The sequence below is a fragment of the Rutidosis leptorrhynchoides genome, chromosome 5, assembly GCF_046630445.1.
Source record: "Rutidosis leptorrhynchoides isolate AG116_Rl617_1_P2 chromosome 5, CSIRO_AGI_Rlap_v1, whole genome shotgun sequence".
NCBI classification, from domain to species: Eukaryota; Viridiplantae; Streptophyta; class Magnoliopsida; order Asterales; family Asteraceae; genus Rutidosis; species Rutidosis leptorrhynchoides.
The window spans coordinates 400995750-401012788 of NC_092337.1; the positions used below are offsets into that span (position 1 = coordinate 400995750).

The window sequence follows — 17039 nt, forward strand, 5'->3', positions numbered from 1 at the left end:
ATGATTTTTAAACGAGACATATATGTAACGATTATCGTTGTAAAGACATTTAATGTATATATATCATATTAAGAGATATTCATACATGATAATATAATAATTTAAAATCTCATTTTATATTATAAACATTGGGTTAACAACATTTAACAAGATCGTTAACCTAAAGGTTTCAAAACAACACTTACATGTAACGACTAACGATGACTTAACGACTCAGTTAAAATGTATATACATGTAGTGTTTTAATATGTATTTATACACTTTTGAAAGACTTCAATACACTTATCAAAATACTTCTACTTAACAAAAATGCTTACAATTACATCCTCGTTTAGTTTCATCAACAATTCTACTCGTATGCACCCGTATTCGTACTCGTACAATACACAGCTTTTAGATGTATGTACTATTGGTATATACACTCCAATGATCAGCTCTTAGCAGCCCATGTGAGTCACCTAACACATGTGGGAACCATCATTTGGCAACTAGCATGAAATATCTCATAAAATTACAAAAATATGAGTAATCATTCATGACTTATTTACATGAAAACAAAATTACATATCCTTTATATCTAATCCATACACCAACGACCAAAAACACCTACAAACACTTTCATTCTTCAATTTTCTTCATCTAATTGATCTCTCTCAAGTTCTATCTTCAAGTTCTAAGTGTTCTTCATATATTCTACAAGTTCTAGTTACATAAAATCAAGAATACTTTCAAGTTTGCTATCTCACTTCCAATCTTGTAAGGTGATCATCCAACCTCAATAAATCTTTGTTTATTACAGTAGGTTATCATTCTAATACAAGGTAATAATCATATTCAAACTTTGGTTCAATTTCTATAACTATAACAATCTTATTTCAAGTGATGATCTTACTTGAACTTGTTTTCGTGTCATGATTCTGCTTCAAGAACTTCGAGCCATCCAAGGATCCGTTGAAGCTAGATCCATTTTTCTATTTTCCAGTAGGTTTATCCAAGGAACTTAAGGTAGTAATGATGTTCATAACATCATTCGATTCATACATATAAAGCTATCTTATTCGAAGGTTTAAACTTGTAATCACTAGAACATAGTTTAGTTAATTCTAAACTTGTTCGCAAACAAAAGTTAATCCTTCTAACTTGACTTTTAAAATCAACTAAACACATGTTATATATCTATATGATATGCTAACTTAATGATTTAAAACCTGGAAACACGAAAAACACCGTAAAACCGGATTTACGCCGTCGTAGTAACATCGCGGGCTGTTTTGGGTTAGTTAATTAAAAACTATGATAAACTTTGATTTAAAAGTTGTTATTCTGAGAAAATGATTTTTATTATGAACATGAAACTATATCCAAAAATTATGGTTAAACTCAAAGTGGAAGTATGTTTTCTAAAATGGTCATCTAGACGTCGTTCTTTCGACTGAAATGACTACCTTTACAAAAACGACTTGTAACTTATTTTTCTGACTATAAACTTATAATTTTTCTGTTTAGATTCATAAAATAGAGTTCAATATCAAACCATAGCAATTTGATTCACTCAAAACGGATTTAAAATGAAGAAGTTATGGGTAAAACAAGATTGAATAATTTTTCTCATTTTAGCTACGTGAAAATTGGTAACAAATCTATTCCAACCATAACTTAATAAACTTGTATTGTATATTATGTAATCTTGAGATACCATAGACACGTATACAATGTTTCGACCTATCATGTCGACACATCTATATATATTTCGGAACAACCATAGACACTCTATATGTGAATGTTGGAGTTAGCTATACAGGGTTGAGGTTGATTCCAAAATATATATAGTTTGAGTTGTGATCAATACTGAGATACGTATACACTGGGTCGTGGATTGATTCAAGATAATATTTATCGATTTATTTCTGTACATCTAACTGTGGACAACTAGTTGTAGGTTACTAACGAGGAGAGCTGACTTAATAAACTTAAAACATCAAAATATATTAAAAGTGTTGTAAATATATTTTGAACATACTTTGATATATATGTATATATTGTTATAGGTTCGTGAATCAACTAGTGGCCAAGTCTTACTTCCCGACGAAGTAAAAATCTGTGAAAGTGAGTTATAGTCCCACTTTTAAAATCTAATATTTTTGGGATGAGAATACATGCAGGTTTTATAAATGATTTACAAAATAGACACAAGTACGTGAAACTACATTCTATGGTTGAATTATCGAAATCGAATATGCCCCTTTTTATTAAGTCTGGTAATCTAAGAATTAGGGAACAGACACCCTAATTGACGCGAATCCTAAAGATAGATCTATTTGGCCTAACAAACCCCATCCAAAGTACCGGATGCTTTAGTACTTCGAAATTTATATCATATCCGAAGGGTGTCCCGGAATGATGGGGATATTCTTATATATGCATCTTGTTAATGTCGGTTACCAGGTGTTCACCATATGAATGACTTTTATCTCTATGTATGGGATGTGTATTGAAATATGAAATCTTGTGGTCTATTATTATGATTTGATATATATATATAGGTTAAACCTATAACTCACCAACATTTTTGTTGACGTTTTAAGCATGTTTATTCTCAGGTGATTATTAAGAGCTTCCGCTGTCGCATACTTAAATAAGGACGAGATTTGGAGTCCATGCTTGTATGATATTGTGTAAAAACTGCGTTCAAGAAACTTATTTTGTTGTAACATATTTGTATTGTAAACCATTATGTAATGGTCGTGTGTAAACAGGATATTTTAGATTATCATTATTTGATAATCTACGTAAAGCTTTTTAAACCTTTATTGATGAAATAAAGGTTATGGTTTGTTTTAAAATGAATGCAGTCTTTGAAAAACGTCTCATATAAAGGTCAAAACCTCGCAACGAAATCAATTAATATGGAACGTTTTTAATCAATAAGAACGGAACATTTCATGAACCGTCCGAATAAGGGTTCGTTAAACCCGTATGGCCACACAACATAAGTTCTCGCTTACACCCTACAAGTGTAACTAATGATAATTGGACTTGAGGATTTTTGTACTTGAGGATTTTTGTTCTAACTCGTACGTATCTTTGCTTTTGTATTTGTGTTCAAAGTATAAGAGTATAAACCGTATAAAATGTATACAAAGTATATGTTTCTTAGCCCACGATTTAAAAGTATAAAAGTTATTGAAAAGGTGGGACTATGATCTCACCTCGAGTGCACGAGTATAAATGTACTTCACAAAGTAAACGTGTGCATGAAAGTTGCTTAGCCTTGACCTAAACAAGTAAGTTGTATCAATTAACCGGTTACGACACAAGGTCGGGCGAAATGTGTTCAATTAGTCCTATGGCTCGTTACGACTCGAATATATAGCATGCGAATCACGTTGTCAAGTTTCATGCAAGAATCAAGTATAAAAGCACGTTAGAACGATTGCAAAAGTGTTTGGTTAAGTTTGACTAAAAGTCAAACTTGGTCAAAGTCAACAAAAAAGTCAACGGGGTCGGGTCGGGTCCCGAACTATTTTTCTGGAGTTTTTAATCATATACAAGCATGTTGGCCAAGTTTCATGTTGATCGGGGGTGCGTAGCATAGTTAGAATTAATCGAAAATGTGTATTTTTGGACAGCAGGGGCCCGGAGCGGCGCTCCAGGACGCTGAGCGGCGCTCAGTATAGCTGTTCAGCAAGTCTAGCAGTTTTTGAACACTCAAGCACGAATCCAACTTCAAACAATCATAACTTATGAACCGTAAACATTCAAAATACGTATCTTATATCGTTGGAAAGGTATTTTTGACAAGGAATACAACTAAACACATTTCATAAATCAAATCCATCATTAACAACAATGAAAACCTCAATAAATGATCGTTAAATGTTCATAATCAAAGTTTCAAGTTCATAAAACGCATTTCTTGACTCGGGAATCCAATTTACACATACGATACACCGTTTTGAAGGTAATGAAACATACAATACAACTAAACACTTACTAACAACATTTCATAGCATTCAATGCGTCAAAAGTTCGTTTTAAGTCTATCAAACCCTAACCAAGATCATGAATTCAACCATTTTGCAAATGAAGCTTTTCTAAATCAACCAACACATCAAATTGAAGCTAATGATGCTAGTAACACATTTAATACATGAACTTTAACATTTAAACAACATTTAATCACTCAAAACTCAAGATTAAACAAACTCATTTCAAGTTCATGCTAGTTTATGCAAAACAACAAGATCGAGCAAATAAATCATATATTCATGCTAGACACGAGCCATAGACACTAACTAACACCATTTTAAGTCAAAAACACGAATTAGAGAAATATAGAGTTTTAGAAATGTTACCCAAACGAGATGAAATTGGTACCAAAATGTAGATGATGATGTGAGGATCACGAATATGTAATTTGTTTTGATGTTTGCTTGCTTGAATTGATTTAGATGATGAATCCTTGAAGATGTTAAAAATGGATTCTTTGTGACTAGAGAGAAAAGAGAGAAGTAGAAGAAGAAGTGAATGAGTGGTGGTGGTGGGGTTTGACTAGTTGACCTAGTCAACTAGTTTGGCCCCTTTGCAACTTCGGTCCCTCGAGTTTGAAAGCGAGTGCGTGAATTAACCAAACGAATATTTTAAAACGCTAGAGTAACCGAGAGATGTTATAATCAAATAACGAAAATATTAAGAACGTTGGTTAACGAAAGACACGAATTTAGATAACAAAAGATATTATCTAAAAAAAAGACGGTGTTAAAAATAAATTTAACGAAAAAATGCTGGATGTTACAACACATGGCTTATAATAGTGTCACGATTGTCTTAGGGGTATGTAAGAAACTGATGTGTATAGTATTTTATAGTTTTCATATGAGTTGAAGGGTTCAATTTCTGAAACACCATGATTCTCGAATTCTCGTAAATATTATACTAAGTGAAAATTCAATTTCTGAAACATTTTCATTTATGCATTAGTTTGTTCTGTTTGTTTAATTATTTTAGTGAATCAAGGATTACACTAAAATGGGGGGATTTGTTAGTGATTTTAGTGTCATCCAACATGCATTTTAGTTAGTTGTGATTTATTTGAATGCAAAAGTTAGCTAGTTTTACTTAGCAATAGGTTCGAAGAGTGTGAAGTACACGCTAGTGTCGAAAGTTATTGGAGACAAAAGGGTGTGGCTGCCCCCCTCCCCCCTTATTTTGAATTATTAATGTATATATTGTATTTTTGAATAAACATAAACATGTATTGACTAGATCAATTGGTTTACAGGGATGTTTCTAAGCTTAGGGTGTGTGTTCAGCTCCTACTTTAGTCATCTTTAAGTAAAAAATTTTGTTCTACCTTTTTTTTACACTTTTTGCCCGCCTAAACTTTTTTTCTAAGTTCTGCCCGTGAGGGTCGCGCCTAGAAAGTAATCAACTAAAAAAACTATCTAAAAGCGAGTCTTCTTAACATCTTGAACAAATTTACAAACATATTAACCAAACAAAAACTGAGACAGACGAAAAATACAAGGACCAAAACCAACCGAAGAAACACAAGACGGACCATAATAATCAAGCTCGAGGACCTGCCCTTTTCAATTTTCCATTGACCATCTCTTTCAAGGCGTTTTTCCCAGACCGATTCTCAATCTTGTAAGATAACACGTTAGCAGATCCATCACCTGGTACGCTCTTCCTGGCAACTGTGTCATCATATCGTCGAATGCCGCGAAAGCTTTCGCTGACATATTTCCTCTCCCAATTGCCGATGAACCACCACCTCTTCCATCTTGAGGTCCGATAAACAAGTTTTGAATTGTGTCCCTATAATCCAAGTCGTCAAAGTTATCTTTAAGTTAGGTACCCGATATGGAAACCTCGGTCGCATTCTTTCTTGACCTTGGGTTAACTTATAAGGTGGAGGAGTTATTGCTTTGGTAATGAAGATTTAAGGGGTGGTGGTGTGGATTCAAGATTGTAATTAGCTTCCTTCCCACCTCTTCGATGTTCACCGCTTTCCCTAAACGAGAGGAAAGAAAATAAACTCGGGGAACATTGGGAGGAATCGACTTAGAAGTACCAAACATCACCATGGGGGTTTTTTCGTTGGTGAGGACCCAATATGGTTATCGCTAGAGAGGTTTCCTCTGCGAACCCAAAAAATAAAAAGTTAAAAATATAAATATCTTCCTTTTTTTTCATCGGATGAGCACTAAAAATGATATTGTTTCGGAATCTCCCGATCATCCACACTGTATCCACAACAATAACAAACAGTCTCATTCTGATCCTTTTGTTACTTTCCAACTATGATATTATTACATCCATTTGGACTACAATTGAAAAGAAGAAACGTTAAGCTTGGTCCATAAGCTGATTCGGTTCCCACATTTCGTTGGCAATAAGACAATCAATCAGCGATCTGCGCTTATTTTTGATTCATAGTAGGCAAACTATAAGAGAGATTCAAAACTCAACAAGTTTATCCAACATAAAGAAATGGCAATGTTAGTTCTTCACTAAAATGGTTAGTAAATTGTAATCCATGACGTAAATTAATTCATTTCACTAATTCAAATATTTGATGATGGATTTTCAAATCGATAAATCTGAAATTATAATTTGTTCAGTTTCTAAATTTACCATGTTTTCCAGCAATGGATTCTCAATCAAATTCAGTTCAATGAAAAACATTTTTAAGATCATTTGAACCAACATTCCCAGATCAATAGTGTGCTATCGATAAAGAAGGAAAAGCCCATGTATAAGCACAACACATCCTATTCTCGTAATGCAAATTTTCAGAAATAATTTTAACATAAACAAAAACTCCAAAACTTTAACAGCAGTTAAAAAAAAACAAAAAAACTTTAGAGTAGTTCAAATAGAAAAAGGCCCGTCCATCCAAATTCAAAAGATAACGAAAAAGTTTAAACATCACATAAGTTTTCTAATCTTGTTCCTGATATCAAGCAGATACTGGCATTGCCATAGGCAAGGGCTCATCAGTAACGTTAAGTGGCGGCCTATATTCCTCCACTTCTTTAGGTGGTAATGCAACAACATCATCCTTAGGCATGTGAATAACAACGTTGTCAGGCAACGGAGTCTTGGGGCCAAGTTTGCCCGATGGGTCCCAGTCAAGCATGATCTTAACCTTGATACCAAGAACACCCTGTACACAGATTTCAACGTTTCAGTAATCAAATTATATGAATTATTATTTGGTTAACGATATCAGTGTTTGCATAAATGTGAAAATCACAAGATGTATTCAAAGAACATGTGTGTTACCTGTCTGAGAAGCACGTGTCTTACAGCAGAGTCGATGTACTCCTTAACGGGTTGTCCAGATGATACCATATAACCGTCCTTGAACTTCATTGATTTTGCACGCTGAGCTCTTAGCTTTCCACTAACAATCACCTGAAAGAGATGAACATTGGTAAGAACAGTTTCAGACTGCTGTATGAAACAACAAAAGATAAAGCATGTATGTATGTACATACCTCACACCCTTTAGCTCCATTCTCCATAACAAACCTCAAGACACCATAGCAAGCCCTAAAAACAATAAAAAGAATATTATTTCATATTCATATATTCTTTATATTAAACTCAATGTGGACTAAATTCATAGATTAAAATAAAACAGTACCAATAAGAATTGAATGTATTTGGTAAACAAAAACTAACCATGAAATTTTCAATTTCAGACAACTGAATAAAAATAAATTTAGACAACTTAAAAAGAATTATTATATTTTAATGACAGACAAATTAGGCAAACAATCAGCTTCAACAATGATCATCTGCCAGAGATATAAATTATGTTTACACTTATCACTAGAAAACTGATAATCAGTTCTTCGGCCAACTGGATATCATGTTAATGTAATTACTAGGGTAATCGAATTGGAATGACAACAATATAATAAACGAACAAGGACAAACATCTACACACCTGCGGACAGCGAGCCCACCAAGAAGCTTGTATCGCAGAGACTCAGCCTGGGCAATGGCACAAAGCCCTCTGTTGTTAACCCTCTCAGCATAAAGCTCCACACTGTTTTCTGGGAACTTAAACCTCTTCTGAACAAGAGATGTCAACTCCCTTATCCTCCTTCCCTTCTCACCTGATAACTCGATTTCAATACACAAATAATATGACGTCAGATGTCTAATTATTAAACTAACTTTAGTTAACAATCAATAAAACAAGGCCACATCTATAACAAAAATCCTATATACCATATTATAAACTGACAATCTTAAGCACAGTATAAGGCGACTAAATCACTACTTCACTGGATACAATCAAACTGTAACATTTAACCATAACCTAACTTCCTATCAACAAATTCACTACAAATAATACATCACAATCAACCGAATTAAAATTATACCTAAAACATTTTGTGTACGTGTAGCTCTGATGATGATTTCCGTACGCATAGGCGTGACCCTAACTTCAACGCCGGAGTAACCGTCTTCCGCCAACTCTCTGGTAAGAACTTCATTCAGTTCGGCGAAAAACACACCATCAGCTACAAACTGATGCACAAAATGACAAATAATATTTAGATCTATGAAGATTTTAAGGTGTGATAGTAATTAAGTGATGAAATTAACCTTTCTTTTCTTGCTCAATTGAGTCGCCATGATTGCAGGAAGTGAAATATAGATGAACAGTTACCAGAATTGTTCCTGCTGCTGCGAAATCTCTACGGAGTGTAAATTATGCGGAGGTATCAAATTAGGGTTTGTGAAGTCTAAATAGCACAATAAGCTTGGAACACATATTAATTGGGTTCGGGGCCCAGGTTAAATTGGACAAGAAGTCTAGGCTTAAAATATGGCTGGTAGCCCAGTCTGAATTGAGATAAAAGCCCAGTGTGATTAAGAGAGAAGCTTACTATGAATTGGCCTCGAAGCCCAGTCTTAATTAGGCTTTAACCCAGCCTATATTGAGCTCGAAGCCAAGGCTTGTTTGTGAGGATGGTAACGAGTGAGAAAAAATCCGTGACTCGTTGGTATCCGCTCGGTGATGGGCGGGGAAAGAATGAAATCATACCCCGGGCACAATACGGGTAAAAAATTGTACCCGCTAACATGTAATAGGCGGGTCAGGAGCATGCACCATCCGTCGCAGGTAAATTTGATCCGCCAATTCATCAGGCTTATTTAACTTACCCGCAAGTATACACATATAATTATTGAGTTTAAATTTAAATGCTTTATTATTTGTAATGGGATAAAAATATTACTACGTACTATATAATAATATACATATAAGTAAAAGAAAACCTATTTTTCATGTCATTTTACTTATATTTATTTTACTTACATTGGTTAGCTTTTCTTATTTTGTTACCTTGTTTAAATTTGTAAAATTTATAAATCTTTAACTCGTGGTTCACGGGTATCTGCAAATCACATGACTGAGCAAAAATATTTTTCATTGACGGGTACGTAAAGCGCAACGAGTAACTTTTTTGATTAGCGTCGCGAATCTAATGATCCGCACATATCATTGCGGGTGCCATCCCCACATGTTTGGGCTTGAAACTTACAATTTAATAACCTCAAATCAGAGGCTTCATTGGGGTCGAAGTTTTAGGAGCTTTTTCGAGCAACTCAACACCCACGCTACTACTTCCACCAACACCAAAACTAACACATATCCATACTAGTGTTGTCGAATCCCACCCATAAATCAACAAAAAAAAATTCCATGTTCTCTTCTTCAATGGTTTTACGCTTCTCGATTGGTTATTTATGTTAGATAATATATTAGCATAAGCTTATTAGTATTAGCCCGTCCCATTTGTGGGATTAGGTCCGATGTGGGCTTAACCTAATCCTCTAACAATTTCAAACGAACTCTATAACAACTACCTAGTCGGTGATTAGTTGTTGTTCACCCGCCACTGCTCCTAAAATTTAGATTCAGGGCATCCTCAATTGAGAATCATCAAGCTACACTATTTAAGCTTAAACGAATCGGCTAGTCGTTGCATATGAAATTGAGTATAAACGCACTAGAAATTGCGTTATCGATATGTGACGTCTCGTATAAAATCAACGTGTACGGATCATCAACAACATGATCTTTACACAGTTACAACATTATATGCTGTTTTAAAACAAGTTTTGCATTCATGAAAAGGTAACGTTTTTACCAACGTCAAATGTTTTACAAAAGATGACGTCTTTGCCAACGTCGAATGTTTTACAAAAGATGACGTCTTACCAACGTCAAATGTTTTACAAGGATAACGTTCTTCTACGAATAGAAAGCATTTAACATAAGTACGTGACACAAAGGTCATTACAAAACCATTGTTCAAATGTAACATAAGTTGTGAATGCAAAGTAAAAGTTCCATGATTGAGACATCTCTAAACAATGGAGCGGAAGTCTAACACAACGAGTCTGTAACAGCAAGTCTATAACACCAAGACTATTACAGCAAGTCTAACAGCGGAAGCAACAACGTCTAAGAACCTGAGAAATACATGCTCTAAAAAGTCAACACGAATGTTGGTGAGCTATAGTTTGATTGTAATCAGCAATGTAATGTAGACCACGAGATTTCAGTGCTTCAAATCAGCATTTCAAATTAGTATGATAAAGTATATGCTTATCCGTGGACACCCGGTAACTAACTTAACAAGTAATATATCACCCCCTAAAAGTACACTTGGCGAGTGCGTATGTTTACGAAGTATTAAACACCCATTGACTGCTAGTGCAACTAGCCCGAGTGGGGATGTCAAAACATATGGATCCATATCTAAGATTCGCGTCTACCGGTTCATAAACCAATAGTTAAATGTTACCGAGCTAAGGGGAATCTTTGTTCCGTTATGTCACCCACACATATATAAAGTTTAAGTACTCGTGTCTAGTATGTAAAACATAAAAAGCGCATGTATTCTCAGTCCCAAAAATAGTTAAAGTAAAAAAGGAGTTATAACTCACAGTGAATGTGCGGTAAAATTGATACGAAAATGTAACCAAGTAGTAAGTTGGTCCAAACAAGTAATTTGGTCGATCCAAAAGGTCCTCAACCTAAGTCAATGGTTACTAAGTCAGTAAATTGTTCCTCAAAAGTTTAAAAGTAAATAAGTTAAGTCTTAAGTATCATCATCATCATTCGTAAAAGATAAAGTAAGTTTTTAACAAGAATAGAGATCGAAACAAAGGGCTGAGTTCGGACAGCTGCTACGACCTCTATACAAACTAAAATGACGCGCGGCCAGTGGCCAAGGCTCCGTTTGTGAGTCCTCTTACCGCTGTCCAATTTTCAGATCCTAAATCGACGTCGTTTGATCATGGCGACGGTTCAAGCGTGAGTAGGTCAGAAATTTTAGCACGTCATTACGAAGGCGTAGTGATTTTTGGAAGGCTATAAATCCTAAACCGTATATCGGATTTAGGTGAGTCTTAAACAAAAAGTCATATACTCAAACCGAACTATCTGAAAATCAACTTTCCATAAGTCCCAGGAGTTTGATCAGACCCCAAAAAACAGAAACAATGCTCCGATGGGTTTCTTGGTGCTTGATGCTTATCACGGTTCTCTTCCTTGATGCGTATAAGCCTCAAGTGTACAACTCTTTGATGTTTTAGTATCATTATGACCAATTTTTAACTATCAACACACAACTAAAAGTAAAAGCTAACTTTCTATAAGTTTTGAACATCAAAGTTGTCTCTTTGTTGTATAAACACAATAAAGCTTCAATCTTTTTCCTTTTGATACAAGTTTATGCATCTTCATCATATGAGATGATGAAGACTTGATTTTTATCACCAATAAACTCATAGAAAGGTTCCAAGTAAGTGAGATCTACAATAATAACTTAGATCTCAAGTGTTAAGAAACTCTAAGCTAGAAAGCTTGGATCTTTACAAGATTAATGAGACCATAAGCTAGAAAGCTAAGATCTAGTAAAAGTAATGAGATCATAAACTTAAAAAGCTTAGATCTAAACAAAATAATGAAACCCTAAGCTAGAAAGCTTGGATCTTTAATGTTCTTGAAGATCCTTAAAGCAAAAAGCTAGATCTTCAAGTTTCATGAAGATCATAAACACAAGTTTTGATCTTTTAACAAAAATAAAGTGATCATAAGCTAGAAAGCTTAGATCCAACAAAGTAATGAAGATCCAAAGCTAGAAAGCTTGAATCTTTCATGTTCTTGAAGATTCTTAATCAAAGTTTGAATCTACAAGATATAACAAGATCAAAAAGCTAAAAAGCTTGATCCTTTAATGATGATGATGATGTCAAAATTAAAGAAGAAAAAAAAGAAGAAATAAAATTCAAGAACTTACAATTTTAGTGTGAGAAAGACTAGAGAGCAAATTAGAGAGCAAGTGTGTGTAAAATGAGAATGAGATCAAGTGTGAAATGAAAAAATAAGGCTTGTATTTATAGTGGTGGAGGTGGTGCTTTGTGTCTCCAAAACCGTAGGCCAGGGGGGGATAAGGGGGACAACTTTTTGCTTTTTGCATGGTGGTGGTCTAAAGGTGGTGCTTGTTGTTGGGATCCCATGCAACATGTGTAGTAATGGTTAACAAAAATGCTAGTTTGTTGGCTCATCTTAATAAGTTTTTGTCCTACATCTTAATGGGTCATAAATCCATTAAAGTTAGGCTAATTTAATGGTCCATTAACTAGAGTAGGGTGGGTCTAAGTCCATTAAGGTAAAAAGTCCATTAAGACTAACTAGTATGCATTAGTAAATTACTAAGCGTAATTAAGCAACCAATAAGCTAAGTAATTGTCATTAGAAAATAACAATTAGTATTACGTAGTCATAATATTTCAATTATGACAAAAGTTAAACGTGTACAAAGTGCGTAGCTCGTTCAAAACGACAAGTGACACTAACGGTCGTAAAAGCATTCGAGGATCAAGTTAAGTGATTAAACACTTAATAGCACGTTTTAAGACAATAACGAAAGTAATTAATCATGAAAAAGATCCCAGAGCATAAACTAGCTTAGTACGCACAAATACGCAGTTTCGTGAAAATATAGAGCACAAAAATATAAGTCGAAAAAGTCGGGTCGTTACACGATATCTCTCCAACCGTACTCCTTTGATCTCGAACTTACGTCTTGATATACAACACAAAATTGTGACGCACAATTCTACCGGCATACACTAAACCTATGGGCTAGCTAAACACGTCGACGAAAAGTTCAACGTTGGCCGTGTGTTTCCACTAATCATAACATTAAAACCAAATGGCCTTCTTGTTCGTCGCCTCACTCCCGTTGAAGTGGAATCCTGCTATAGTTATAGCCCGTTATAGCCAAGGCTCGTGCTTCCGTTGCCCGAGAAATTCTAGCTTGAAACCCCCCACAATTCTTACTCCTCGATACATATGAAGATGTGCCATCTGCAAGTTCAACATTGATGACTCAGTTGATTTTCAACCATAGGGTATTGATATTGGTTGCACTTAGCTTGTATTTGAACATATGGAGTGCAAATTGATGTGGTCCATCATTAAAGTACTCAAGCAGTTAGATTACTCTTGTATGTTATGAAATTAACATTGTGTCACATTAGCGACACATCACTATTTCCTTCTAATTACTAACTTATCATATTTCGCTAGTATCCATTAACATAGAGCCTTCCATCACTTTTGCTGAATGTCAACTTTTGGATTCAGAAGATCTACATAACAATTTTTAAAACTCTGTATGTATTTGTTTATCCTCATCTATTGATTATTATGTCTTACGGAGAATTTATAATTAGAGATATTACGTAGATATCTTATCCTTGGAGAACAATTCGATGTATATTTTGAATTTATTTTGTATTCAAATTTATATGTAATTACTCCTATATATTAATAATATATCAATCCCACAAAAAGTGTGGATAATTATTTCTTATATGGTATCAGAGCTTAGGTAAGCCGTTTTACAAAGCGAGTCCGAGTCATGCCTCCATGTGTGTGCCGCCGTCGCTACAAAGAGATCGAGTCAGACCATTATCGTGTTTCCATCTCTACAACCGTTCCACGCCTCGATGTGAGGGGCATGTTGGGAAGTTATCCCACATCGGCCATGAGACAAAACAAATGTATGCATATAAGTTTAAGGGGAAGTCCCTCTATCACCAGAATTGGTTTTAGAAAATGATGGACTCTTGGACTTATGTGTTGAACATGTTGTTGGCCAATACGTACTATCAGTGTTTGATTTCTTTTTGTATATTGCCTTTTGTTGCAGACTTTAAATTAAGTGGTTGCATATTATCCTATTCCATTATTCTCGAAGACTACATAATTGTTTTTGTCATCAACAATCACCAATCACAAATCACCAATATCAACACCGACCATTCGTTTCTTGACTACATAATTCTCGCCGATTGACGTTTTGGCCGCTATTTTATTTGTCGCTGCAAACTTAATAATTTTGGTGGTTGTTTCCTTAGAGCTGTCATTCTTGTTTAGTTTTCTACGCCAACTCCTTTTATCATCAACTTAATTTATGTCTTTATCTCAACGGTGATTCGTATCTCTACTTGTTGACGTATATCCGAAATAAAAAATATATTATTATTAAGCCACAACACAACTGTAGTATTGTGTGTTACCCATGTGATCGACTATCATGACACGCTATGTCCTTGGTAGACGACCTCCTCGTTGTCAGTTATGTCGTAATAACGGGCACTATGCTTCTGCGTGTCCCGATCTCCATACTTATGCATCTCGCACAATCTGTTATCGATGCTAACTTCGCTAAAGCCTATAATTCTCCGGTTTGGTATATTGATTCAGAGGCTACCGCACACATGACTCCATCGTCATCTCATCTTGACTCAGTCGCACTCTACTCAGGTAAAGAGAAAGTCATGGTTGGTAATGGTAACTCGATCCCGATATCACATATCGGCTCTTCTCTCATCTCTAAGGATATTAAATTGCTAGATGTTCTTGTTATCCCATATATTACAAAGAATCTTTTATCTATTAGCAAATTGACATATTATTTAATAACCATGAATTTCACAAAAGATGTTCTAGCTACAGGTCAGCGTAGCCAAAATCTTTATGTGCTTGAGCATGGACACAAGGCTTTTTCTTTCGAAGTTGCATTCTATCAAGCTTCATGACTCTTTTGAACAGTGGCATAGTCGTCTAGGACATGTCTCTTTTGACATTATTCTATTATTAAACAAATTAGGACAGTTATCGGTCACATCCTTATTACCAAAACCAGGCCTTTGTTCATCATGTCAACTCTCTAAGAGTAAACGCTTATCCTTTATCAATAACGAAAAGGATAATCATAATCATAATCATAATCAATAACGAAAATTGATTATGCGTTTTAGATAATCATAATAAAAAAATATGTTGTTGTAAAACGTGGTGTGAATAAATAGTGTTTGGATTAGATTATGCGGTTTGATATCGCAATAATCAGATAATCACTCTTTGGAGTGTTTGGAAAAATTAGATTATCCAAACTTATTTGGTAAAATGACTAAAATATACATTTTATTGTTAAAGTTAGTTCGGAGGATTATGTTTTTTAACTTGTATTTTATTTAACACATAAAGCGTACAACTTTTTTTTATTACGGAGTAGTTTTTATAATGATTTGGTTTATAAGTACCTGCAATATTAAATTGAACAAATCACATAACTGATTATTATTATTACAGTATTATTTTTATAATATAATATATAATATTTTAATTATTAATTAATATTAATATGTGTAACATCCCGCATTTTTCTGTTAAATTATTTTAACGCCCGTCTTTTTATTTTAAAAATATCCTTCGTAACTAAATTCGTATCCTCCGTTAGCTAACATTCTTAATATTTTTCCGTTATTGGATTTTAACATCCTCCGTTAATACGCGTTTTAAAATATTCCGTTTAGGTAATTTTCGCACCCGACTACAAACTCGAGGGACTAAAATTGACACGGGGCAAACTAGTTGACTAGGTCACCTAGTCCACCCCAATCACCACCATTCAACCATCTCCATCTCTCTCTCTTTCTCTCTAGCAAGAACACACACACAAATTCCAAATTCATTCAATCATCATCTAAATTCGATCTAGGAGGCTTACAACAAAATAAATTACATATTCGTGATCCTCTCTTCATCCTCTTCATTTTGGTACCAACTTCATCTCATTTGGGTAACATTTCTAAAACTCTAGATTTCTCTAAATTCGTGTTTTTGACTTGAAATGGTGTTAGTTAGTGTCTATGGCTCATTGTGATGTCGTGTATGTAATTTGTATGCTCGATCTCGTTGTTTTAGTATAACTAGCATGAACTTGAATTTTGGTGTGTTGTTCTTGAATTTTGGATGATCATATGTTGTTAGATGTTAAAAGTTCATGTTCTAATTGTGTTCCTAGTATCACTAGCTTCAATTTGATGTGTAGGTTGCTTGAGAAAACTCCATAAACTTGATTAGTGAATTTTGGTGAATTTGGGTTAGGGTTTGATAAGCTTGAAATGAATAGATGATACATTGAATGCCATGAATTATTGTTAGTAAGTAGTTAGTTGTATTGTATGCTCGATTACCTACAAAACGGCGTGTTGTATGTATGCATTAAATGCCCGAATTATAAATGTGCACTTATCAAATTCGAGTATTAAATGTGTGCATTAATCGATCATTTATTTTGGAAAGCCGATTGTTACAAATAATGTTTTTGGTTGGTGAAATATATTTAGTTGTGTTCTTTGTCAAATTACCTTTCCAACGATATAAGGTGCGAGTTCTAAGAGTTAGCGGTTTGTAATTTATGCTTGAAAGAGTTTGATTTGGGACTTGAACAATTGAGACTGACCAGGTACCAGCGCACGGCCAATGCCGCGGCGCGGCCAGCTTATGTCGCGGCGCGATATAAGCCGTGGTCAGGTTCTGACCTCCATGTCCAAAATACGAAAAATGTTTGGCATACTACGGACCTCCGATTCACATGAAACTTGTTCTAACATGCTCATATATGATTAAAAACCTCAGA

The 17039-nt window shown here is 34.6% G+C and overlaps 1 protein-coding gene across 1 annotated transcript; it reads right to left on the reverse strand.

Annotated features, from left to right (window-relative positions):
* Window positions 1-6781: 6781 nt before the first annotated feature.
* On the reverse strand, window positions 6782-8758 carry LOC139847493 (small ribosomal subunit protein uS3x-like). The gene is made up of 6 exons (XM_071837165.1): window positions 8629-8758; window positions 8403-8550; window positions 7961-8132; window positions 7506-7560; window positions 7291-7422; window positions 6782-7171 (listed from the first exon to the last, which is right to left on the reverse strand). The coding sequence occupies exons 1-6, from the start codon at window positions 8656-8658 to the stop codon at window positions 6965-6967; spliced, it is 744 nt and encodes a 247-aa protein (XP_071693266.1). The 5' UTR covers window positions 8659-8758; the 3' UTR covers window positions 6782-6964.
* Between the last annotated feature and the right edge of the window lie 8281 nt (window positions 8759-17039).

Excerpts from the sequence above, each read along its gene's own strand:
- LOC139847493 (XM_071837165.1), bottom strand. The coding sequence starts at position 8,658 with ATGGCGACTCAATTGAGCAAGAAAAGAAAG. Across the intron at positions 8,551-8,628 it reads AATTGAGCAAGAAAAGAAAG|TTTGTAGCTGATGGTGTGTT; the intron begins GTTAATTTCATC and ends TTTGTGCATCAG. Across the intron at positions 8,133-8,402 it reads ACGTACACAAAATGTTTTAG|GTGAGAAGGGAAGGAGGATA; the intron begins GTATAATTTTAA and ends TCGAGTTATCAG.